This window comes from Micromys minutus, assembly GCF_963924665.1.
Source record: "Micromys minutus genome assembly, chromosome: 24".
NCBI lineage: Eukaryota > Metazoa > Chordata > Mammalia > Rodentia > Muridae > Micromys > Micromys minutus.
Window position 1 is genome coordinate 45,071,267 of NC_137959.1, and position 24,440 is coordinate 45,095,706.

The 24,440-nt window shown below is 49.8% G+C and overlaps 1 protein-coding gene across 1 annotated transcript; it reads right to left on the reverse strand.

The window, feature by feature from the left end:
* Window positions 1-7,282: 7,282 nt before the first annotated feature.
* Window positions 7,283-20,893, reverse strand: LOC308436106 (sulfotransferase 2B1-like; the record flags this gene model as incomplete). Its single annotated transcript, XM_080936899.1, has 6 exons — window positions 7,283-7,398; window positions 9,012-9,192; window positions 11,622-11,716; window positions 11,873-11,999; window positions 12,742-12,956; window positions 20,752-20,893. The coding sequence occupies 6 exons, from the start codon at window positions 20,891-20,893 to the stop codon at window positions 7,283-7,285; spliced, it is 876 nt and encodes a 291-aa protein (XP_080793025.1).
* Window positions 20,894-24,440: the final 3,547 nt, after the last annotated feature.

The window sequence follows — 24,440 nt, forward strand, 5'->3', positions numbered from 1 at the left end:
CCTGGGGGCCAGCCGGGTCTGTGGGAGGCAGCTTGGGTATAATAAAATGTCCCCCATTCTCACAGCCTTGCGACTTTCTTGCTTCAGAGGCTCTGACACGAACGTCCCTAGAATCAGGCTCACCAGGTCACCCATACCAGTCCAAATGTGGCCCTAAGCTTTAGGGTAGTCCCCTCAGCTGATGTGTCAGGAAGGGAAAAGCAGCCCTAAGTGACTTTGGCTTGCACCCAGGACTCACCATGTGCCACAAGCTGTTGGCTGAGGGCAGCTTCCACCTGTCTGAGTGGGGGTGGATTTTTAATTGAGATTTCCTCTCAATTATCTTGTCTGAGAAAAACAAATTGTCCCAACCCTGAATCAGACCCACCCACCTATCAATCTATCTATCTATCCACTCTGGGGCTATTTTTAGCTACTGATTCATCTCCCGTTAAGCCTGGATAATAGGCATCACCATGGTAACCTGGCTACGATTCCGGAAGGGCTGGTGGATATTGGTCTCTTTGGGGACAGAGAGGACACCAGAGAAATGCACCTTCCATAGATATACGGGAAGGAGACACCAGCAGGGTGTCAGCTGGGTTTGACCCGGTCCACACAGTGCCTGACAGCTCTTAGATTTGCCTGGGTTCTTCTCTGGTGAAGCCAAGGCGCCTGGGATCCCAGCCGCAGCAGATGGAATAGAGTGAGGGAAAGGTTTATACGGTAGAAGAGTCAGCGTGGAGGGCTTGGGATAGCTGCTGGCCAGAGGGGTAAGAAGGGTCATCCCTTCCAAGACATCACAAAGCAAGGAGAAAGTGAGTTTCTTTCAGCACTTGAGGAACCTAGTCCTAGACTCTTACCTCACAAAGAAATCAAGGCTCAGATTAGTGGAGGGACTTGGCCTGGGTCAGACACTGATGGGGGCAGAGCCAGTACATCCTTGATTGTCCAAGTTCCTGTTGTTACCCCCTTTGCTATCTTGCAGCATGTGTCATTTGACTGCGGAGTCCAGAAGTGTTTGTGTGGATCAAACCCAACAAGGCAGATAGAATTCGTTCCCAGTTAACTCGGGAATCTTCCAACAAGTTGGGGAGCCTCACTCTTGAGCATTTGGCATGGGAATGACCCTAGGGCCTTGGGTAAAGAATTTCCAAGTTGGCTGAACTGGGGATCCTAGAGTGGCCAAGAGCCCCACGGCCCACCCCACTGGGACTGACCCTGACTCACGCATGCTGTGAAATCAGCCCCTTTCCACAGGCTCTGCTGTGTTTTGGAGGCGTTGGCTGTCCAGCCCAACCAGCTCTAGTAACACCTTAGACTTTGAACATCTTTTGGGCCAGATGAGGTCTATCTGAGGGGGTTTGATCCTTATCCCTTGTTTGCCAGAGACAAGTATGGCTGCTTAACAGGGCTTTGAGTGTTGCATTGAGAGGTAGGGTCACATTCTGTTGGGGTCCAATGTCACTTCTAGAGCTAGGTCCTTAAAATACCAAGGACTAAGTGAAAGTGAAGAAAGTGAAGGTGTCAGATTTCTTTAAGTTCAAGGTCAGCCTGATCTACATAGTAAATTCTAGGCTAGCCAAGGCTACATAATGAGACCCTGTTTAAAAAACAACAACAACAAAAAATGTTGGGGGTGGGTGGTGCACACCATTAATTCTAATACTCAGGAGGTAAAGGCAGGCAGATCTCTGAGTTCAAGGCCAACCTGGTCCAGAGATTGAGTTACAGGACAGCCAGGGTTACACAGAGAAACTCTGTCCTGAAGGATGAAAACAAATAAACAAAACCCTACAAATACCACGTATTGTCCTGCTTAGTTGAAATATTAGTCCCCAGGGGCCGTCATGGCAGGAGTGGCCCATGGCCAGTGTCATGAGAATAAGCCCCCAGTGGGGTTCCATCCTCTAGTTAATACATAGCTGTCTTAGTCAGGGTTTCTATTCCTGCACAAACATCACGACCAAGAAGCAAGCTGGGGAGGAAAGGGTTAATTCAGCTTACACTTCCACAGTGCTGTTTATCACCAAAGGAAGTCGGGACTGGAACTCAAGCAGGTCAGGAAGCAGGAGCTGATGCAGAGGCCATGGAGGGATGTTACTTACTGGCTTGTTTCCCTGGCTTTCTCAGCCTGCTTTCTTATAGAACCCAGGTCTGTCAGCCCAGGGATGGCTCCACCCACAATGGGCTGAGCCAGGGATGGCTCCACCCACAATGGGCTGGGCCAGGGATGGCTCCACCCACAATGGGCTGGGCCCTCCCCCTTAATCACTAGTTGAGAAAATGCCTTACAGCTGGATCTCATGGAGGCATTTCCTCAACTGAGGCTCCTTTCTCTGTGATAACTCCAGCTGTGTCAAGTTGACACAAAACCAGCCAGTATGATGGCTAAATGACCTCAGAGTACCCCTTGTGGTTACCCTGTCTCAGCTAGCTAAGAACTCAGGCCTGGCTGATGTCCCTGTTAAGAGAGGAGAGACTGCAGAGTCACATGGCTGCCTTATTGATTTGATTGAGAGGCTCCATATTTCTTAGGCCCCGAGCACTGTGCTTCAGCTTGACCTGCCGTATGCTCTGACGTGGCATACAAAGCCTTCCGAAGGGCCATCCTTTGTGATCTAAATGTGTTCCCACCTCACTGTCCCTCCTATAGAGCCCACTGGGTCTCGGAGACCAAGCTCTGCCCTGCTGGGTTAGTGCCCATCCTGTTCCTTAGCCAAGCTAGGCCAGGATGGAGGGGGTGGGAAGGACTAGCCCCATCAAGGCTGTTCTTTCTCCTGCTGCTGAAAGGAAGTGCGGGCAGGAACCTGTGACTAAGTGCCTGTAATTGGTGTGGGGGCTGAAAAGCTGTCAGACAAGCCCCACGCAGTCCGGCCAATCACACGAGAGCTGTGAGTGAAGCTGTTCCCCTCGCCACCTGCCCCTGGCCTGTCCTTCTGCTTGTGGATGCCCCTTACTGGTGGGCAGTCAGCTGGCCTAGGGGTGTGTCCTCCCTGCTCCCTCTTCTCTCCCCCCTCCTTCCCTCACCAGATCTAGTACCTGCACACCGTGGAGTATATCTCTCCCTCCTCAGAACTCTCTTAAGCATTTGCTTAAACATTGCCTGCTGTGTTGAGTTCTCACCACAGCCCCACGTGATGGCCCACTGTGAGTGCATGCATTTCCCAGAGGGGGGGCTGAACTCAGAGGAAGGAAGCTGTTCAGCCAAGAATACACAGTAGAGTATAAGCTGGGCCTCCCATGCTTGACTACCAGGCTGTAAAGCCTAGGGCCTTGTTTATGTATGCTTGTGTGTTTACTCCTGTGTCTGTGGACACGCATATATGTGCGCATGTGTGTGTGTGTGTGTGTGTTTTACCCTGTGTCTGAGTGTGCATGTGTGCATCTGGAAAGGACCACACTACTCTGTTGCTTTAGTTGCTGAAGCCTCTTTCTAAGACTCTGTCAGCCACCCTGGGGGTTGGTCTACTCTATGGGGTTTTAACCCAACAACAGCGTCCAGGTTTATTATTATATATTTTTTGCAGGGTCTAGGTGAAGCCTGGGTCTCTCTTGAACAGCTATGTCACTGTGCTCGGCTTTCAATGAGCACTAGAGCTTGAAGACCAGTGCAAGAGAGAGCTATGCCCCTCACCACACAAATAAAAATTCAGCCATTACTTCTGTGTGTGGAGTTTGACCTGGGTAGCCTCTGGCTATACCTCTCACCACATGCATAAAAATTCAGGCATTAGTTGGGTGCGTGAAATTTGCCCTCGACCCTAGAAGGCTCCATTTTACAACTCTAAGACAGAATCTCAGGCAGAGAAAGTAGGGTAAGAAGCCATCTGTTGAGGGTACAAGGATGTAAGGGGACATCTGGCTGGCTGGCTATGTGTTGTGGGTGGGGGAAATGATGGCCAAGGGTTAACAGACTAACTCCTCTTAGAGTCACTAGTTGAACAGAATATCCCTAAGAAACAGCCCCAGGCTAAAGCAGGTCCCTGTGAGGCAGCAGGGAAGCCTTCCTTGATCTGGGTTCTGTCTCTGGGGACATCTACTTCAGCAGCCGTGATGAGACTTGGGGCCATGTCTTAAGACACCTCCAGAGCCAGCCTCATCTCAGTGCTACTCTCAGTCCACAACCCTGACCCTGACCAGGCCCGGGGCCTAGACTTCAGGCTAATAGATACCAAGAAGATCTTAGTCATCATGTCAGAGACAGACAGACAGAGACAGAGAGACTGAGACAGAGATAGAGACAAAGAGACAGAGAGAGACAAAGAAACAGACTCAGAGACACAGAGAGACAGAGACAGAGAGATCTTCTGGCTCACATAGTTTCTCTTTTTTCCCCCAAGATTGAGTAGTCCAGACTCCTGGTCCTGAAGGAGAGTCTGGCAGAGCGTCAGTGTGTCCTTTAAGACTCTGTCCCATCCCCAGTTCCAGTCTGCACACAAGAGAACCTGCTCCTATTGGCTCAGCACCATCCTAAGTCCTTGCTCAACTCATCCAAGCACGCCATGGGCCCATTCCGGGTCACTAGCTATTGTGGCTTGAGACAAGGATCTGTGTCTCTTTGTGGTCTGGAGCACCTCCTGGGAGCACCCTGGTGCTACCACTTCCCCAACTGGTCACAAGGTCATCTATTGTTTTGCGGGGCTTTGCACCTTATGTGCATGGAGTCACGGTACATATGGGCCTCTCTCACTGGCCTATCGCGTTCAACATCTGCATCTCTCACCGCTTCGATTGCATCTGTGCTGTGCATCCTTCTCTAACATGGGGACATCCTTATACTCAGTTTTAGGAGGCCAACCTGTGGCCCCAGGATGAACACAGTTCGTCAGGAGGCAGGGCCCATCCAGAACACTTGCTCCCTTTGTGCGCTGGAACCTGACTTACATTTCTTTCTCTGTGGTTGAGGCAGTGCTCCAAGGCCACTGGGACATCTTGGTTTTTTCTTGTTGTTTTGAGACAGCATCTCACCAGGTGGCACTGGGTGACCTGGAACTCTCAGAAGTCTTTCTGCCTGTTTCCCAAGTGCTACTAGGGCTACAGGTGTGCCCCACCACAGCAGGCTGTTGAGTTTGCACCAGAGTCGTATATATAGACCATATTCGTGGCTAACAATGACCTGCAACTTCTGATCCTCTGGTCCCCACCTCCCGAGTGTTTGGATTACAGGCAGGCACCATCACATTATGTTTTATGAGTGCTTGAGATCAGGTTCAGAGCTGTGTAAACACCAGGCAGGCATCTCAGTCACTGAGTTATATTCCCAGCTCATGGGGTCTTCGGAAAAGTTACGGGTTGTCATAGAAACTCCCACTCTGGGACACACAGCAGGTCCAAAGTCAAGGATGCTGCTGCTGTGTTTGCAACACATTAATAAACAGCATCTATGATGAAGTCTGAGGTCTCAGGACAGCACCCTGTCTCTGGCCATTCAATTGTCCTTTCAGTATGAGGACTTGGGTTGCTAAGAACAGCCAAGACAACCAGTCAGACCCTCCTTGGAGCTCTAGACTGTCCTTGGAGCTCTCAAGTAGTGTGTGTGTGTGTGTGTGTGTGTGTGTGTGTGTGTGTGTTGTGAGACAGGGTCTCTACATAGTCCTGGCTGTCCTGGAACTCACTATATAGGCTAGGCTGGCTTCAAACTCCCAGAGATCCACCTGCCTCCTGATGCTGGGATTAAAGGCACGTGTCACCACACCCAGAAGTTGTAGAATTCTTGCTAAGCATGTGTGAATTCCTGGCTTCAGTGTCCAGTGCTGCAAGTCAGCCTTCCTCCCCTCCGCAGGCAACCCCAGACCGGTGTGCTGGACGCCTCCACCCTCTGGCCCCTCTTACCCCTGGATACTGGAGTCTCGCTGGCCTCTTGGCTGCACTGCTCAGCCTAATGAGAGTCTGCCGCTACATTTTCACCCAAAGAAACAGCATAACAGGACTTGCTGCTTCCTGGCCTCTCCCACCTCCACATTGCCTCTGCATTTCATTTCCCGGGTGCTTCCTTCCAAGGTCTCTTGGTGGCCCCTGATCTGAGGCAGGCAATCTGGGTTTAGCTTTTGACAGCAAGATTCTGAGGGAGAAGCTCACAGTCACAGTACTCTCACTGTCTGCCTCAGACCTGGTACATCTTTACTTCCGGACCATGGTTAGGGCTGGGCAGTGGACGATTGTGCCACAATGTTCAGGATGATTGTTCTTGGCATTGGGATACCTTAGTGTTCCCCAACAGAACAGGCAAAGGGGTCAAGCTTCCAGATCTGCACTCAGACCCCGGAGAGTCTGTACGTTCATGTGGCCTCATGGATTCTCTTGGCCTGGTGGGAGTAGGTGTGGCCTTGTTGGAGGAATTTGTTGCTGTGGGGCTGAGCTCCTAGGCTCAAGCACACTCAGTGTGCCCTGTCCTGCAAAAAACAAAACCAAACCTACCAACCAACCAAACAAACAAACAAACAAAAGACCAGGGGCTCTTTCCAACAGCTGAGCCAAGGCCCAAGGGTCTAGAGAGGGTTGTTCTCATCACAGTGCGTGAGCACACAGCTCCTATAAATGAAAACAGGACAGAGCTCTTAATCAACCGAGTCTGGAGCCAGCTCCTTGGATCAAGTCACTCCTTGGCTTTAAGCCAGGGCTGGATTTTTGTCATATTGCCATTAGAGTATTCCATGGAATTCAGGCACATGGGCAGCATTCAGGGATGGGGAGGATGAGAAGGAACTTTCTGGCTCCACTTGGGCCTCATTATGCCCACTGCTGCCAACCCTTCTTCTCAGAGCAAAAGCTTGCTGCTGTGTGTACCTGTGGCTGGGATGGCAGCCATCTTGGTAGGCAGCCCACATACTCTGGGAGCCCCAGTGAGTGGGCAGAGACCTTTCCCATTACTTGGGTTTGTCAGTGTTTATTTCTAATGCTTGCTTTGACTTCTCTGGTCTAGATTTGGTCTCCTAGGGAAACCCACAGGCTCCTCCCACTTTTCTACATCTTCACTCTTGCTCTCAGGAAAAATGAGCTTGGGATATAAGGTTTAGGGTAGTCTTATCTGGAGGGTCTAAAGAAAGCTTTGGGACTGCAACCTAGTAAAGGGCCAAGCTCTAGAGACAAAAGAGGGTCCTGGGGGGTATATGTCCCCTTTGTCCCTCAGGTCCCAGGGTAAAGTGCACAGGTCTAGGCTGAAACTGGGGCAGAGTCTGTACAACATGGATCTGGGCTTTTATTGCTAGACCAGGGACATAGCACCATAAGAGGACAGGCTAGACCAGGAGCACAGCCAGTAGGATAGGTCCATGTGACTAGGCTAGATGGGTCAGAAGGGTCAGTCCATGGTCCAGGGGAGGCAAAGGCCAGAGTCACCCATCTCGGACTGGTAGACAGCGTTGAACTTTTCATTCAGTTCAGGAGTAAAGTGTTCCCTCCAGTTCCCCACGACACCTAGAGTAAGGGCAGATGGTGTGAGTCAGGTGAGGAGAGAAGACAAGAACACACCACAGCCGAGAGACTGACAGTTGCTTCTCTCCATTACCACATTCTGAATTATGTCCTGCAGGAGGCATGTGAACCTCCCATCTGATACCTGGGAACATGCCTTAATTTAGAAATAGGTTAAGAGGAGAGAGGCCTAATCTAGTAACTGGCGCCCTCAGAGGGTAAGAGTAGTATCTGGGGTGGTTTGAATAGGAATGGTCCTGTAGACTCATGTGTGTGAATGCTTAGCCTGTAGGGTGTAGCACTATTAGGAGGCGTGGTCTTGTTGGAGTAGGTGTGGTCTTGTTGGAGGAAGTATGTCACAGTGGGGGCGGGCCTTGAGGTCTTCTATGCTCAAGCCTTGCCTGCTGTGGCACAGAATGTCCTGCTGCCTGTAGATCAAGATGTTGAACTCTCGGCTCCTCCTGTGCCACGTCTGCCTGCACACTGCCATGCTTCCCACCATGATGATAATGGACTAAATCTCTGAACACGTAAGTCAGCCCCAATAAAATGTTTTGCTTTATAACATGGTCATGATGTCTCTTCACAGCAATGAAACCCTAATCAAGACAGAGCCTAAAGTGATGTAGCCAGAAGCTATGAACACTGTCACCAGAGGAGTGAAAGACATGAGGAGGAGCCTTGCTCTGACCTCCAGGGCTATGTGAGAACATTCCCTAGTCTGCGTACTTTGCATAGCTGCTAATATGGTCATGGGCACCCATGGCTGCCCCATCCTGGACCAAGCTCAAGTCTTGCTGTTCACACATTTGGCTAGGGTTTGGGGGCCAGTGTCAGGTTTCATGTGCCCTGAAGACCTGTCCTGAGGATTTGTCTTGTTGGAGACTTTGAGGACAGTTCCAAGTATTCTGACTGTTGAGAAAAACAAGGCCTATTTGGCACACAGGCCAGAGGTCCAGGCCCACTGAGAGGTTTTATCAGGGACAATTGCAAGACATAGTTTTAGTTGCCATGAGGGTTCACAGGCTCCTCTCTTTTCTGCATCCAAGAATCCCACAGGTACTCAGGTAGATGGAGACCTTTTCTACTACTCTTTCTTCAGAACTGGGTGGGCAGGGCAGGGCTCAGGCAGTGCTGGAACACAATGCCTGTCATAATGGCGAAGGTCAGATTCTTTCGGAGGAGTTGCTAGCGGTGAAGTTTGGGGCATTTTCTGAAAGGTATTCAGAAATTCAGGTGGCTCCTGGAGGAGTGGTCTGAGTCAGAGCTGTAGCCTGGGGCCAAAGGGGGAGCCCTGTGGAGGCAGGACCAGAAGTAATGGAGCTCCTCAGTATCACACAGAAACTGGGGAGCAACGAGAAAGGCGGGGAGGAAGGTCAGGAAGCAAATCCACTGGGTAGGCTGGGGGCTGTAATCAGATGCTGCCAGGAGGAATGGCAAACACAGGAGGGGGGAGCATAAAGAGCTCCGTGAGTTTGAGGCTGGCCTAGTCTACATAGCAAAGTCCAAGACAACCAGGACTGCATAGAGATCTTTCTCTCAAAACATACAAACAAAAGAGAAGGGCTGAAGGATGGGCCCTGGGTATCTGAATGGAGGCTGGGAGGGACACCTACCTCTCCTGAGGAACTTGCCCTGGCTCTGGTCTATGATCTCCTTGGACAAAAGGCTGTAGTTGACCATGTTGCTCTGGCTCATGAAGGCAAAGCTGCTGTGTTCCAGTATGATGTCCTCCTCTTTCGGCCCCAGGGGGCGCCCCAGGAATTTACTTAACTTCTGGATGGTACAGCGAGGTTTCTGGATTCAGAGGAATGGATACATAGTTAAGGCATTAACATAGGACGAGTAGTGAGGAGAGAAACAATGTAATGATTTAGAGGGCATACTGCTCTTGGGACTGCTCCAAGGTCAGTTTCCAGTACCCAGCCACGGGACCTCCAAGAGATCCAGTGCATAAATATCAATATAGAACACACAAGTACACACATCACATACTTAAAAATAAAAATAAGCCCAGAAATTCCAGCACTCATGAGGCTGACTCAAGCCGATCTCAGTGAGTCTGAGGCCAGAGTGGCCTACAGAATGAGCTCTAGAACAGCCAGAGCTACACAGAGAGGCAGTGCCTCACCCCTACCCCCAATATACATTAAAAAATAGTGCAAGTAACTTAAATTTGTGAACAAGCATGCTAAATTCTGTATTATCTGCTATAGGGAGTAGCTGGAAACATTATAAAACCAACCACAAAAGGAATTTCTTTTAGCTATGTCTATCCACAGAATATTAATAGTCATGTAGGATGCAGGGTGGGATGCTGGAGAGATGGCTCAGCAGTTAGGAGCACTTGTTCTTGCAGAGGGACCAGGTTCCATCCCTGGCACCCACACGGCAGCCCACAGCTGTCTGTAACCTGGGGCTGAGTAGTATCAGGCCAACACCACCAAGGAAGCAGGGAATAAAAATATTGAAAAATAAAACCTCGAATACTAATTATCTCCGAGTTCAGGTCATGTTGTATCTGACACTCAGAGGTGTCACATCTTCAAAGAATTTGATTTAAAAATAAGCTTTGAAAACTGAGCTTTAAATTTTGTTGTCAAGATTCATTTTGTGGGGAAGGTCTAAACCTCTGCTGAATCTATTCCTGACTGTCTTTGTTTTCCTTGTTTTAATGTCTTCAGGCCAAACCAGTGTTGTCTGCTGGGGGTAAATGTGTACAGTTTCTAAGGCCCAACAGATCCTGGATTCCCAAAAATCCATAAGCACACACAGCATCAACAGCTGGAGCCAAAGCTGCAGACAGAGGAAAGGGCAGCCTTGTGGATGGAATTTAAAACACTGTGAAAAAGGAGATCTCATCTTGTTATTCTGAGCTAAAATCTTGCTGTTTACACATAATATTGGAACAGCTCAGAGAACTCAAGGTTCTCCAGCATCAGGCATGCAATTTGCTGGCTGTGCCAGGGTGGGCTGAGTAATCACAAGGCCTGTCTGTTCCATTAGAAAGTACAGGGGCTGGAAGGAGGAGCAAAGAAAGCGCCTGTATCCATGCATCGAAGCTGCTCAGAGGGGCTTATCTGTATTTTCAGATGCAGTCAAACGTGAATCAAAGATCACTTTGATGAATAAACCCAAAAATAACACCAGTTATATAGCCAGTTGTATAACTTAAGGCACAGGGGGAGAAAACAGGGGTCAGTTCTCCATCTTCACCATATGGTTTTCAGGGATCAAACCAGACCAACAAATGTCTTTATCCACTGGGACATCTCACTGGTCTCTAAATTCTTGCTTCTCTGTGTGTCTATGTGTTTGGGTCCGTGTGTGTGCATGTAGGAAAATCTCAGGTTACATTCTTTAGAGAAGCCCACCTTAATTTGTTGATGAAAGGTCTATCACAAGCCTTCAACTCACCAAACAGACTAGGCTGGCCAGCCAGGTAAGCCACAGGGATCTGCTTGTCTCGGCCTCTCCCTCATGTTTTACCAAACCTGGTTGTTTAAACATGGGTTCTGAGGATCAAATGCAGGCCCTTGTACATGTAATAGGAACACTTTACCAATTTAGCTATTTTCCCAGCCCCACAATAAATTAGACTTGTAAATGTACATTTAAAATCCTTGGGGCTAGAGAGATGGCTGAATAGCTGAGTACTTGTTCTAGAGGATGCAGGTTCAAATCCCAGCATCTACATCAAGAAGCTCAAAGCTCCCTGTAACTCCAGCTTCAGGGGAGTCAGTGTCCTCTTCTGGCCCCCACTGACACTGGAAGATACACACACACAAATAAAAGAAAATGTAATAATTCTTGAAACTTGGGCTGGAGAGATGACCCTGAAGTTAAGAAAGTTTGATTCCCAGCACCCACATGGTGGTTACAACTATTCATAACTCCAGTTCCAGGGGACCCAATGCCCTCTTCTGACCTTCTTGGGCACCGCATGGTCCAAACATACACAAAGACAAACACTGATTCGCAAAAAATAAGATAAAAATTGCTTGAAACTCCTACCAACACGTCTCACAATGGCTGTTGCTTTCGGAAAGCTGTAGGACAGCATGTCTGAATCAGGAGCAGCTAGGAGTTCTGAAAGCACCAATATCGTTGACAGTCCTGTCTTAGGAAAACAAGCTTCGCAGAATATTCTGGAAGAGCTGAGGATGCCACACGTCAGGGCTTGGGCTGAGGAAGTGGCCTGTTGGATATGTGGAAGGGGTGCCCACCTGGTGCAGCTCCTCATAGGTGACAAAAAGCAAAGTTAGGTCCTTCTGGAGGCCCAGCCACCCCTTCACGTGGTCAAACCAGGAGCCGAAGAAGCCTGAACAAGGAAGAAACACAGAAAGTCTGCAGCCTCAGCTGAGTGTGGCTGGGTCCCAGGAGGAGCAGGGTGACCTCAGAGGCGACTGGAAGCAAGGCTGCCCACCAGCTGGGTGACGAGGGGACTCTGAGAGCCACCTCAGTCCCTGAGACCCACCTGTACCCTTGAGAAACTCATCCACAAAGTCCTCAAAGGAGCTGGGATTGGGCAGGAAGCCGGCTATTCGGTGAAAATGGTAGAAAGAAACCAGAACATCCTTGGGGTTCCGGGCCACATACACCACCTGGTGGACAGAGTCCCAAATCTCAGAGCTCTGAGCTTCAAGACTTCCCCCTGCTGCTTTACTTAAAGTACTTGAGCCCCGGACCCCAGCTCCAGTCTAGAAGTGGGGGTGGGAAGAGTTATGCAATGCTAGCCTGCAGCCCCCCACCACAGCAGTGGCATGGTGGATGCCAGGCAGGGACCACACTTGATCACTGAGCAGCAGTGGGTGGAATCCTGTACGGTAGTGAATGGGTGGCCCCTGGGGGCATGTTTTGGTTTCTTTATTATTACAGTTAACATTTTTATTTGGGGGTTGGGGGGGACTGTTACTCATTCCCTCAGGCTCTAGGCAGCTGATGGCCACTACCACACACAGAGTAAGTGAGTCTTGCCTAACAGTGCTTCACCAATACTACCACTGGGCTATCCAGTGTAGACCTGTGTCCCCAAGACCTGCTTGAGTTTCTCTAGCGCCTTCCCACCAAGTTAGGAAGGGATCTCTCTCTCCCAGAGCCAATCACTGACATTCACCACACCTGGACAATGAGCTAACCTGCCTGACTCACCCTCCCTCCTCCTTCTGTAGAGACCCTGCCTCACCTCCAGCCCACGTCTGCTGCTGCTGTGCTTTTCCCCTACCTACAGGCATTCCATATCCTTCACCCCAGGCCTTGAAGGTAAAGCTAAACCCCTTGGACATCCAATGTCTGAATCCTGTCTTATGTGAGATGCTTAGGTGCATGAAGGTGGTGTCTCCTTACCTTGGCCTTGGACTTCATTAGAGCTGGAGCCAGCCCTTTGGCATTCAGGTGGGTGGTGAGCAGTCGAGGCCAGGAAGGGTTAAGCTTGGAAAGGAGGCTGCCAAAGGAGATCTGCTCTACCCAGGGCGCGCGGGCCCAGTTGGGGAGGTGGTGAATAGGCCACAAGTGCCCCTCGCAGAAGATGAGGCTCAGAACCTGCTGCATCCAGGTGGTACCTGCAGGACAAGGGGTAGGAGTGGGGGTACAGCAGATGTTGGGGTGTGACTACTTCTGCCTAAGACATTCCCAGCTTTTCTTTTCCCCTCTGAGTAACAGGTTTACTGTGTGCATCCTCAACCCTTGCAAGGATTCTGAAGCAAGCCTGGTCCTCTCTCGCTGTTCTGAGTGCGCAGACCACAGAACCCAAACCTGGTCCAGCTGAGTGATCTCCCATGCTTCCCCGTGTTCCTTACTTCTGTTTGAGGCTTTAATCAATGTCTGTCTGCTGAGACAGGATCTGTCTCCATAGCCCTGGCTGTCTGGGTTCTCACTGTGTGGATTGGGCCGGCACTGAACCTGCAGTGTCACACCTGCCTCCACTCCCAACTGCTGGGATTAAAGGCTTAAGTCCTCACACCTGGCCTTTGCTCTGGCTTTTATCGCCTGTATTTCTGCTAACGTCCTGTACATGAGAACTCAGGGGTTTCCTAGTCCCTCATCTCTGCCACAGCTAGGTAACTTTGATTTAGGTTTTTTTTTTTTTTTTTTTTTTTTTTTTTTTTAAAGAGCCTGGGTTTACTCTACCACACCCCCCACTTCTGTTTTCCCTCTTTCTCCCTTTCTTGGAGTCCTACAGGTAGAACTCAGGGATGTGTTTAAATTAAGCCAGAACTCTACCACTGAGCCAAATCCCAGCCACTTCCTCTTGTCTTCCTATGCCTTCACCACAAAACTGCCTGCTTGTGGCCCCTCACCTAAAATCGCTTTCCTGCATACCCACTTAGGGTTCTTCTCAGAATTTGTTAGAACCCTAGTTTTTAGTGTCAATTTCTATCCTACAGCCTTAGCACGTTATTAAAAAGCTTGTTTTGGGGATCTAAGCTCAGAGGAAGATCACTTGCCTCGAAACATAAAGCCCTAGGTTTTAGCCTTTGCATCACAGGGGAAGAAAAGGAAGGTAAGAAGAAAGAGAAGAGTATGCTTTAAAAGAAAAAACACAAGTCTTGGAACCAGAGACATGGTCCAGTGGTTAAAGACCACTGGTTGCTATTCCCGAGGATGTGGGTTCAATTCCCCACGTGGCAGCTCACAACTGTCTGTAACTCCAGTTCCAGGGGGTGTGACAACTTCTTCTGGTCCCCTCAGGAACCAGACATTTACCATAAAGACAAACATGCAGACAAAGCACCCATATACATTAAAAAATTGGATCATCTAAACTGAGTTCAGATGGCTAATTCTAAATATACACTTTTTTTTTCACCACAAAAAAAATCATAAATAGGGCTGGAGAGATGCTCAGCGATTAAGAGCACTGACTGCTCTTCCAGAGGTCCTGAGTTCAATTCCCAGCAACCACATGGTGGCTCACAACCATCTGTAATGGCATCCTTTGCCCTCTTCTGGTGTTTCTGAAGACAGCAACAGTGTATTCATCCGTTAAATGTATAAATAAATCTTTTCTAAAAAATCATAAATAAAACTTTTTAAAATTAAAAATATAAAGAATATTAGTTGTCCTCATGGGCCCCAGAGCAACTTTGAGGTATAACAGCAGAGAAAAAACCCTACTACACCAGTGAGGGACTAACAGGAAGGAAGGGGTAAAGACTATGTGGGAAGAGTGTTCTCGCCTCGGTGAAGATATGGGGGTAGGCTGGGCAGATGGAGAATCCTCTGTCCTTAGACAGGATGTCTTAACAAAATAAACAGACCAATTCTCCCATGCTAATCTGTAAATCAAACTCAATTCCAATAAAAATACCTTCGGGTTTCTACAGACTTGGGCAAGTTGGTGCTGAAATTATACAGAAAAGAAACACATGGCAGCCGGACCTCAGAACACAAGTGGTGCTCAGTGGGAAACAGCACACGGCCCCCACAGGCAGCCCAGTGGCAGACAGGAGCATGGTCAGGAAGGGGCAGCTCAGAGCTGTGGTGCAGGACAACCCCTCTGGGTCAACAGAGTAGCCATTTGGCAAAACACAGAGCAAGAGCTTATTTCACAGAGCACAGAAGTAAACCAAGTGTGAAAATTGCAAGCAACCAGCAAATCTTTCATTTTCGTCGTCGTTTTTGTTTGTTTTGAGATAGACAGGGTCTCACCATGTAGCAGCTGTTCTGCAACTCTCAGAGCAGGCTGGCCTCGAACTCACAAAGATTCAGGTGCACCACCACCACCACCTTTGGACTTTATAACGTCCATATAGTGACTGTTCCTAAGTACAGTGCAAAATGTTAGTGATTTCCCTCAAGCTCAGAGGCAAGAAAGACTAGGTCTGGCAATATTTGGCTAGCCAGCACTCGGGCTTGAATCCAGAATGTCTCTGAAGGACGTGTGTGTTAGAGGGAGGAGGGGACAGTAAGGAGATAAGGGCTGTTTGGAGGCCTTTGGATCATGGCAGAATGTTTTCTGAGATAGTAGCTTCCTAGTCTCTTCCTTATTTTGAGCTGGGTCTCGTGTTAAACTTCTCATTTTCCTGAGCCTCTGAGTGCTGGGATGACAGACATGTGCTGCCTGCCACGGCTGCTTTTGTTTGTTTCCAGTCTTCAAACCTTGGGTCTTGCCCATGTTAGGAATCATTCTTCCAACTTCCTATATCTGATGTGTGTTTCTCTTCTCTTATGCTGTGTACTTGGATGGACCTGAGGGCTTTTCGTATAGCCCTATGTGATCTCTCACTGGACCCTAGTTCCTTTCCCTTCCTTTTCTCACTTCTCAGTCACAGTGGATTTGCTTTGCCAAGTCCTCTCTTCTGTGATGTGGCACCAGACCAAAGCCATGGTACCACCCCGGTCATGGATTGGGATCTCTGGAACCGTGAGCCAACATAAGCTCTCCTTACCTTGACTATTATAGATAGTTCCAGCATGAGAGAAAGATCTCACACTCACCCAGTGCTAGCTGGTCAGTGTGGAGAGGTGAATTAGAAAGTTCCCGAGTTGGGCCAGAGAGACGGCTCAGGGGTTAAGAGCACTGACTGCTCTTCCGGAGATTCTGAGTTCAAATCCCAGCAACCACATAGTGACTCACAACCATCTGTAATGGAATTTGATGGTGTGTCTTCTGGTGTGTCTGAACACAGCTACTGTGTACTCATATACCTAAAATAAATAAATAATTCTTTTAAAAAGAAAAGAAAAGAAAGTCCCCTAGTGCCAGGAGCAGTGGAACACACTTTTAATCCCTTAGGGAGGCAGAGGCAGGAGGATCTCCATGAGTTCAAGGCTTGTATGGTCTACAAAGCAAGTTCAAGGCCAGCCAGGGCTCCATAGTAAGACCCTCTTTCTAAAAATAAAGAAAGGAAACAGTTTTCGTGTCCGCACAAGACACAGCTCATCACGAAATCTAACAGGAACTCTCCAGCAGTGGGTGTCTCTGACTCAACAATAGCATACGGAGCTGGAAGGATGCTCTGTAACCGAGGTCATGGGAACACGCTCTCCCAGCCTTACTTCTCTCCTGTAAACTGTATTACACTAACACTTTAGGATGGGGCAGTGTGGCACATGCCTTTGATCCTATCGGGCAGGTGGATCTCTGAGTTCTAGGCCAGGCTGGTCTATACAGTGAGCTCCGGGTCAGCCATGGCTACACAGAGACTCTGTCTCAAAACAAATTCAAAAACCCATAAATAAGGACAGCAAGGGGAACGGCAGCACACTGCCATCGGTCATCTGTCTGTCATCTAGTGGCTTTTTTCTCTCTGTGTCTCGCCTGGCTCCAGGCTGGAGATTGCAGCTAGTTTCCTGTGACCACAAGGGCCACTCTCTTTCTTTGTTCTGGGGGCAGAGGAGCTGGGCAGGCCACCCTGCTTCTCTCCCCACAGGGCACACAAGGCCCAAAACAGGACCTAAAGTTTTACCACCTTCTCCGTGTTGCTCAGCGACCGACCTCACTAAGGACAGCAGCAAAGCTAGCTTGGATTTCTTCTCTCGGCTTCAGACTTTCACAGGGTTTGTCTCCACAGACCTTGGCAGCCTGAGACGATTCTGTCTTTTCCTTATTGAGTTGAGAATGTGTACCTTTTCAGGGAGGGAAGCACCTTCTGGCTTCTCTGTCTGGGTTGGACAGCTCATGTGCTTTGAGGCTTGAGGGTAACATGAAAGAAAGACTGGGTTCTGTGACCCTGGATCTGATAACTGGGAACGTCCACTTGAGGTCAGTGGCGGCAGATATGACATAGCAGGGAGAATCATGACTCAGGTTGGAGGAAGCAGACGGCATGAGTTTTTTCTCACACAAGAGTTAGTGATTTCTAGAACTTTCCCTTTAACGTTTTTACACTGAGTGTGGGTAACTGAGATCACAAACAAGGGGAAGGCACTGTGGGTAAGACCCGATGCTACAGAGGCGATAGGAGATGTGGATGTAAAAGACCCCATTGATAGTTCTGGGACCACACAGACACTGGGCAAGAGTGGCTTCTAGGGAACACTGGGGCTTTCCACCTTCCTGCCTTATGGGCATGGCTTAGTCATCATCCATTGCATTTGTGAAGGTAGGCAGAGCTAAAGGTAGGCAGAGCGCTGTGCTCGCTGGAACAGGAAGGCATGAGCGTTCCTGAGGGCTAGGTGGTGTTCCATTCCGCAGATCCTGTCAGCCTCTGGGATCTTGGGGAGGATAAGCAGCTACTATAGGAGTAGATGCAAAAGCAGGTTTTCTGAGAGGCGGGGAGAGAGATGCCCACATCCCCCTGTGCTCTGCTAACGCAAGACCTGGTCCTCAGCACTTGGATGTTTACACGGTAGCCCACTCAGGCCTCTATTTACTCCAGACCATGAGTGGCTGGCACTTGTATGGTGCTAAGTGTGGTATAAACAGGGTGTGGCCCTGGTCATGGAGGCAGTGGTCAAGCACCTTCCTGGATACACCACTACTGTCCCCTCCCGTTCAGCTGCTGTACCGAATAGGCAGGAACTAGACCAGTGAGTCAGTTTAATGGGTAAGAAGGCTTGCCACCAAGCCTGATAAACTCCCTTGAGAACTACATGGTAGAAAGAGAAAACTGTCTCTTGAAAGTTGTCGTCTGACCTCTAAACATCGGAAGTGCCACAGCGTGTACCTGAGCACACACGTGCGCACACACACACACACACACACACACAAATAAGTAAATGTTACAGATAACCACCAAGCCAGCGGCTTTCAACATGTTTTGTGCAACCCCTCTCGTAGCTCTGGTGTCAGAGTGCTAGTGGGGTTGGTATTGCTGAGGACACTGTTTTCTTGCAACCTTTCCCTTTCCAGCTTCTTAGGGCTAACACGGTCCTTCCAAACTGTCTCATCTGAGGGCAAAAGCATCACCGCAGCACCACCACATCTCCCGTCCGGCTCCTGTCATCCTAACTCCTTTGCTGTCTGAGCCTTAGGGAACACTTTCTAGGGATGCTGTAGCTGAACTCCATGATCCGTGATGGCCTCCATCTAGAGGTCTTTAGTCTAATTATGACTGCAAAATCCCTTCTGCCTCGTGAGCCCACATACCATAAGGATTAGATTATGAGAATGTTGAGGCTGCTATTCAGGGGATGACAGGCAGGGATAGAAGGGAAGCTAAGGCCAGGAAGGCATCAGATGCAGGAATGTGAGGGCAGGGCAGAGAGGAAGAGAGGCTCCATTGTGGAAGAGCTGTCCTGAGAACACTCTTACACGCCGGCTCCCTGCATCGTGCTGGAGGGCTCTGGTCTGAGATGGGCACTCACTGTGTGGATGGTTTGAAGCATCCTTGGTATGTGTGATACCACAGTAATTCCACCAGGCAAGGCAGAGGAGAGAGATGAGGCAGAAAGAGGGAAAACTGTGGCGCAGATCTGCAGAAGCCTTTTCAGGAGGGCTAGCCACTGAACTGTGAGGAGGGTGGTCAGCTGGAGTAAGAGGAGCATTTGGGCATGGAACTGTCACCCAGCTCCTGGTGGCTTCCTGTGCATGTCAGCAGTATGACAGGCAGCAGGAGCTCCCTGAGGGGAAACCATGGTACCCCTTTCTGATTCGTTAGTTTGTTTTTTCGTGACAAGATACCTCTATTTCACTCTGACTGCACTCGAACTAGTTCTGTAGACCAGGCTGGTCTTGAACCACCCCTGCCTCCAAAATGCTAGGATTAAAGGAGTGAGTCACGACACTTGTCTCACACAATGGAGGGTTCCAGAACCTTCTAGCCTTCTTTCCAGAATGCTTATCTGGATTTCTCTGCTAAGAATGTAACCTGGGTCCTCACCTACACAAAGCAAATACTCCACCGGGATGTGCCACAACCCGTTTCTCTACCTTAGACATCTGATAAGGATCTTTGGCCCTGGCCAGAGAGGAGGGTGTTCTGGGAATTGTTTGGATGTCTAATCCCCTCAAGCAACCACACTTTTCTGGGGTCACCTTCAGGGATAGCAAATCCTAGGGACCTCGATGGAAATAGAAGGCCACAGGGCCTTCCCTTAGCTTTTCTGGCTTCCAGTATGGAGAAGAAGGTTATCACCTTTTTTTTTTTTTTTTTTTTTTTTTTTTTTTTTTTTAATATCAGACAGAACCAGCCTAAGAAAACACAAACCAGAAAAGGCTTTTTAGAGCAGGTATGGCCCTTCCTTCCCCTCTGCCTGTGCCCAGTTCAAGGACTAGTGATAAGATTCAGCAGTGTATCCCACCTGCTACAGGCCAGAACTTGCTGGGTCTGGATGAACTTGTGCAGTTATTGAGAGATGATTTGCCCTCACCTCTGCCCCTTACAGGGGCACTGATGGCCTGGATCCAGGACTCAGGGCCCATAGCTCTGCTGCCCTACCCTTTAGGAGGACGTACTGAGAGGCTGTAGGCACAGTCTGGTGGATCCCAGCCCACCCACTGCATTCCTTCAGTGGGAAGCCCAGCCCACAGACCAGGCCCCTGGGTAAATCTGTTAAGATGAGAATAGAGGGCTCTGATCCAGGAAGTGTGGGGGCTGGGAAGTGGGACAACTATGTGGGGTGGAGGGGAAGGGGTCCTGGTGCAAGAGAAAGACTTGTCAGGAATGTGGGGTATAGGAGGAGTACTTGGCCCTGTCTACTGAATTGTTGACTGACTTAGGTCACTGGTAGTTCAGGTGGCCCTGGTGGCCAAGTCACATGAGGCAGATCTTGGTCTTAATGAGCACTGTGCCCTAGCTGGGCTGTGCCCAGGAGACAAAAAGCAAACTATCCCGGTTAGGATCCTCAACCCTGTGCCCATCCTCATGGATTCAGGATGGAAAGGATGCTCACGTAGGGTCCTGCAGAACTATGCTGGTACCCTGAACATAATGAAGGACAGGACAGTAGATCAGGGAGTCCTATGGAATTAGGGAGTTCCTGTCCCCACATAAACATACTTCACTGGGGTGCTGTATACCATTCACCTCAGCATGACTGAGAGCAAGGAAAAGTTTGTCCCCAAAGGACCGCATGCCTCAGAATTAAAGCCAGGTTCTCAGTATACATACACCCCACATCATCCCTAACACTCTTTCTGTGGGCTCAGAAACATGTTCAAGCAAGTGCAGAGAGAGTATGAGAAGTTTGTGGGAACCTGACTAAGGTACCGGGAGGGAGGGCTGCTGGTGCCCGGGATACCCTGAGCTTCTGAGGCTGCTAGAAAGAAAAACGACTGGCCAAGGAGGCTAGTGAGGGGCTTCATGGAGCTGCTACTGACGAAAGCCAGAAAGGCAGCTCATACCAAATTCACAGGTGACAGGGAGAGAGAGGGTCTACTCTATCCTGCCAGAAAGGGTGGAAGGTGAGGAGGGGTGGAAGGAAGCCCTGGTGTTGGATTGCCCAGGGCCCTTGTCCCAGCCTGTCTCTCACCTGACTTGGGGAACGTTACCAAGAGGATGTCTGTGTCCTGGAACTGGAAAGAGCAAGCCGCTTGCAGGGACTCCCGGGTGTGCATGAACCCTGGGAAGCGGATGCCATCGAAGATTTCAGTGGTGTTCATGCGTTCACTCATGCTGGCACTGTCCGGAGCAGGGCTAGAGGGGAGGGAGTCTGTTACCCGGGGCCCAAGCTCTTCCCAAGCAGTCTGCCATTCCATCATTAAGGTGTTGGTCCACACCAGGGGGCTGCTGGTATTGCTCTCAGGTATCATTGCAGGACCATCTTAGGACCTTGAACTGACTCACTGGTCATCTGGCCCATCAGAGGACATAGATCTCTGTGGCCTTGGACTCACAGTGGCATCTGTCTGGCCTTGAGAGGGTGACCATTTGCTTGCAGAACTCTGCCCTACTCACCAGTTCTTGGCCACCTGTGTGCAGGGCCATACCTCAACAGTGAACCTGTGTGGTTGTGACATATCATGAACATCCTTGTGGACTTGGGGTCTGCTTGTCTCAAACCCAAAGCATACTGGGAGCGGTAGCCAAAGGCCCCACCTAGCAGGCAAGCAGTTCCGACCCACAGCCCCCTCCAGTCTTCCTATACAGCTGCCTAGCCTGGGCTGACAGGAGGGTTTCTACCGAATCCTGGAGCAGCCTCTGACAGAAGCCCCACCTCCCCGTTCCCTCGGGATCGCTACTCACCACAAAGTCCTTCTCCGAGAGTTGTGCCTCGCTGCACACAGCCCAGCCCTAGAAAACGTGGCTCAGGCTCTACTTGGGCAGCTCCAAAGAGGCTCCACCCTAAAATTGCAGGGCCCTGGGGCAGATGACTGCAGGGTGCCCCGCCCCCAACTAGACCCATTTGGGGGAGGGGCTGGGAAGAGCGCCCCCATAGGCAAGCAATAAGTGGATACTCTTTGGGACAGAAGCCTTTTTTTTTTTTTTTTGAGCAGACTAAGGTGTAGTTTAACAGTGACTGGGTATGACACAATTTTCCTGTTTCAAAAATGTTCCCCTGTGGAGGCACCGGCCAGGAGGAAGCCAGGATCCAGGATTGGGTCAGGAAGGGGCAATGCACGGTCCTTTCTGTCTTGTATTCTGACAACAGAAGGCAGGTTTCCTTACCACCCTAGAAACCATGCAGTTTATATAATTGTGACATTTGTGGTAAGTGGTAGTCACAGCACAAAGCCATCAGCTCTAACAGAGTGTGTCCATGAAGACTTTCCCATCTCCTGCCACCAGCTGCCAACACCCGAATCCCTTGCCTCAGAGTCTCATTAGGCGGCTGCCAGTAAAGTAAGCACAGCAACGTGTAGCTGCCTACAGTGCTACTTGCAGCAACCAGAGTCCTGGAGATTTGAATACAACAAAGAAAAACTCCTTCCATTTGCTTAGGAGATTTGGGGGGGGGGGGTCTGAGGAGGTTCCCCATCCTTTGTCCTATAGGTGAGAAATGGGTCATTATCAACATACACCCACAGAGCACACACTGACCTGGTGTCCCGCTTGTCCTTGCCTGCCCTTTAAAGAGGAACTCTGGTCCTGGTCCCTCTTTTCAGATCTTCCCCAGGAGAAATCAGTTCATGAAGCCCAGAGAGACCACAGCCAGGTTCCCCAAATGTTTAGCTGAACTGATGTCATTCACACACCATGTGATCACCACAATCACGACTGGGAAATATAACCTTTCAGGCCTCCCTCTTAGCCTAAGCCCGTGTCCTCCCCTGATAAGTCACACAAGTCCAACACCCCCTCTTGTTTTGTTTGTTGTTCGTGTCTGGGTTTGTTCCCTCCTTGTGTTATGACATTCATCCACGTCATTGTGTGTATGGACAGTTCCTCCACACGGCTGTGTTGTGTTCACCTCGTCACACTGTGTTTATGGACACCAGAGCTGTTTCTAGGTATGACAGCTTTGTTGAGATGTGATTCAAACCGAGTGCTAGGTAAGCGGTCTTCCAACTGAGCTCCACCCCCAGCTTTCAATTGGACCTTTACCCCAGTTTGAGAAGCTGAGGCAGGGGGATCTCTGTGAGTTTGAACCAGAGAGGCTCTGCCCTGAGGTGAGAACTGGTCTTCTAGTGCGTAAGGGCTCAGAAGGGAGGGGATGGAGAGAGAGTTCCCTCCTGCTTGCCACTTCTCTCCTCTGACCCCTCCTCTTCAGCAGAACACAGGGTGGAAGTGGGGCTAGGAGAGGCCTGGGAGCAAAGCCAGGTGGCAGGGAGGAGCCAGCCTCAGAGGCCTGGAGAGCTGCGGAGGCTAGGAGGGACCTTCTGGGACAAACCTGTACATTGCTGGTGTGAGTGGGCTTTGCTGGGGTGAGTGGGCTGAGGGAGGGGCAGAGGACTGGTTGGGGACTCAGAGGGCACTGCTCTAGAGAAGTATTGTCTGGAGGGAAGAGTTGTCCCTTTCTGCAGGGCACCGTGGTAGCCTAGAAACAGATGTTCAGGGACGGGCTATTCAGTGGTTCCAGGGGGTGAGAAAGCTGGCTCTGCCTCTGGCTCCGGCTCCTTCCTCTGATGGGAGTGGTCTTTGTCTGAAGTGTAAAAGTCCTCCACTGAGTCTGCTTTCGCCATTCTAACCCTAACACTTAGGACCTGACTCTTGCAGTCATATGGGCTAGTTCCTGTCTAGCCTGGGTCTCCGGGGACAGCCGTCTGGTCACAATCAAGCACCTGTCTTCTTCAGATGTAGCTCCTTTAAGGTGGGTTTAATCTCAGCACTCGGGAGGCAGAGGCAGGCAGATCTCTATGAATTTGAAGCCAGGCTGGTCTACACAAAGGGCTCCAGACCAGCCAGCAAAGCCCCATCCAACAACAGCAAAGAGAACTCTTAACAGTTGTAATTGCCCAGGACTGAAGCACAGTGGAGGAGTGTTTAGCCCTGAAAGAAAACTCAGCACGATTGCCTTTCAAGTCCTGGTGACTAATCTCAGGTTTGATTACTTTGTTTTGTTGAGTCCCTGTTTAGCCCTGGCTGTATAGGAATTCACTCTGCAGACTAGGCTATCTTGAAGTCACAAAGATTATTAGTGTAAGGCCTTCATAATGCTGGGATTAAAAGTAGGCTACCATGTTCAGCTTGCTTTTAAATCCTTTTTTACCCCCCAAGCATCCATACTCTCTTTTTCTTTGATCATTTAATCACTTCTTTTCTTTAGATGTCAAAGGATAGGTGGGTACACAGGTCCATGGTATTACAGAACATTTTTTTTAGAGACAAAGTTTCAGATTCAAATTGGGTCTTGGGGCAGATCCTGCTGAGGTACCACAGTCAGGTGTAACAGAGAAACTACAGTGGGGAGCAGGTCAAGGTAACTCCCATGGGAGGTGACAAATTGCTGCCCCAAGAAGGGAGGAGCTGACTTCTGAGATGGGAGGGGCTGACTTCCGAAGTGGGAGGGGCTAACTTCTGAGATGGGAGGAGATAACTTGTGAGATAGGAGGGAGTGACTTCTGAGAGGGAATGAACTCCTGCCCATTGGTGTTGGGTACCCATGGCTTGGTCTCCTAGGCAGAAAAGACACCAGGACATTTTCCTAATATTCAAACACCACCATGTCCTGTCTGTAAAGGAAGCAGCTCTCTAGGTCAGTGTCAGCTCTGAGGGCTAAGGTCAAAATAAGGGCAGTAGGAGTTCCCTGAGGGCAGGTGAGCACAAGAGATGGATGACCTC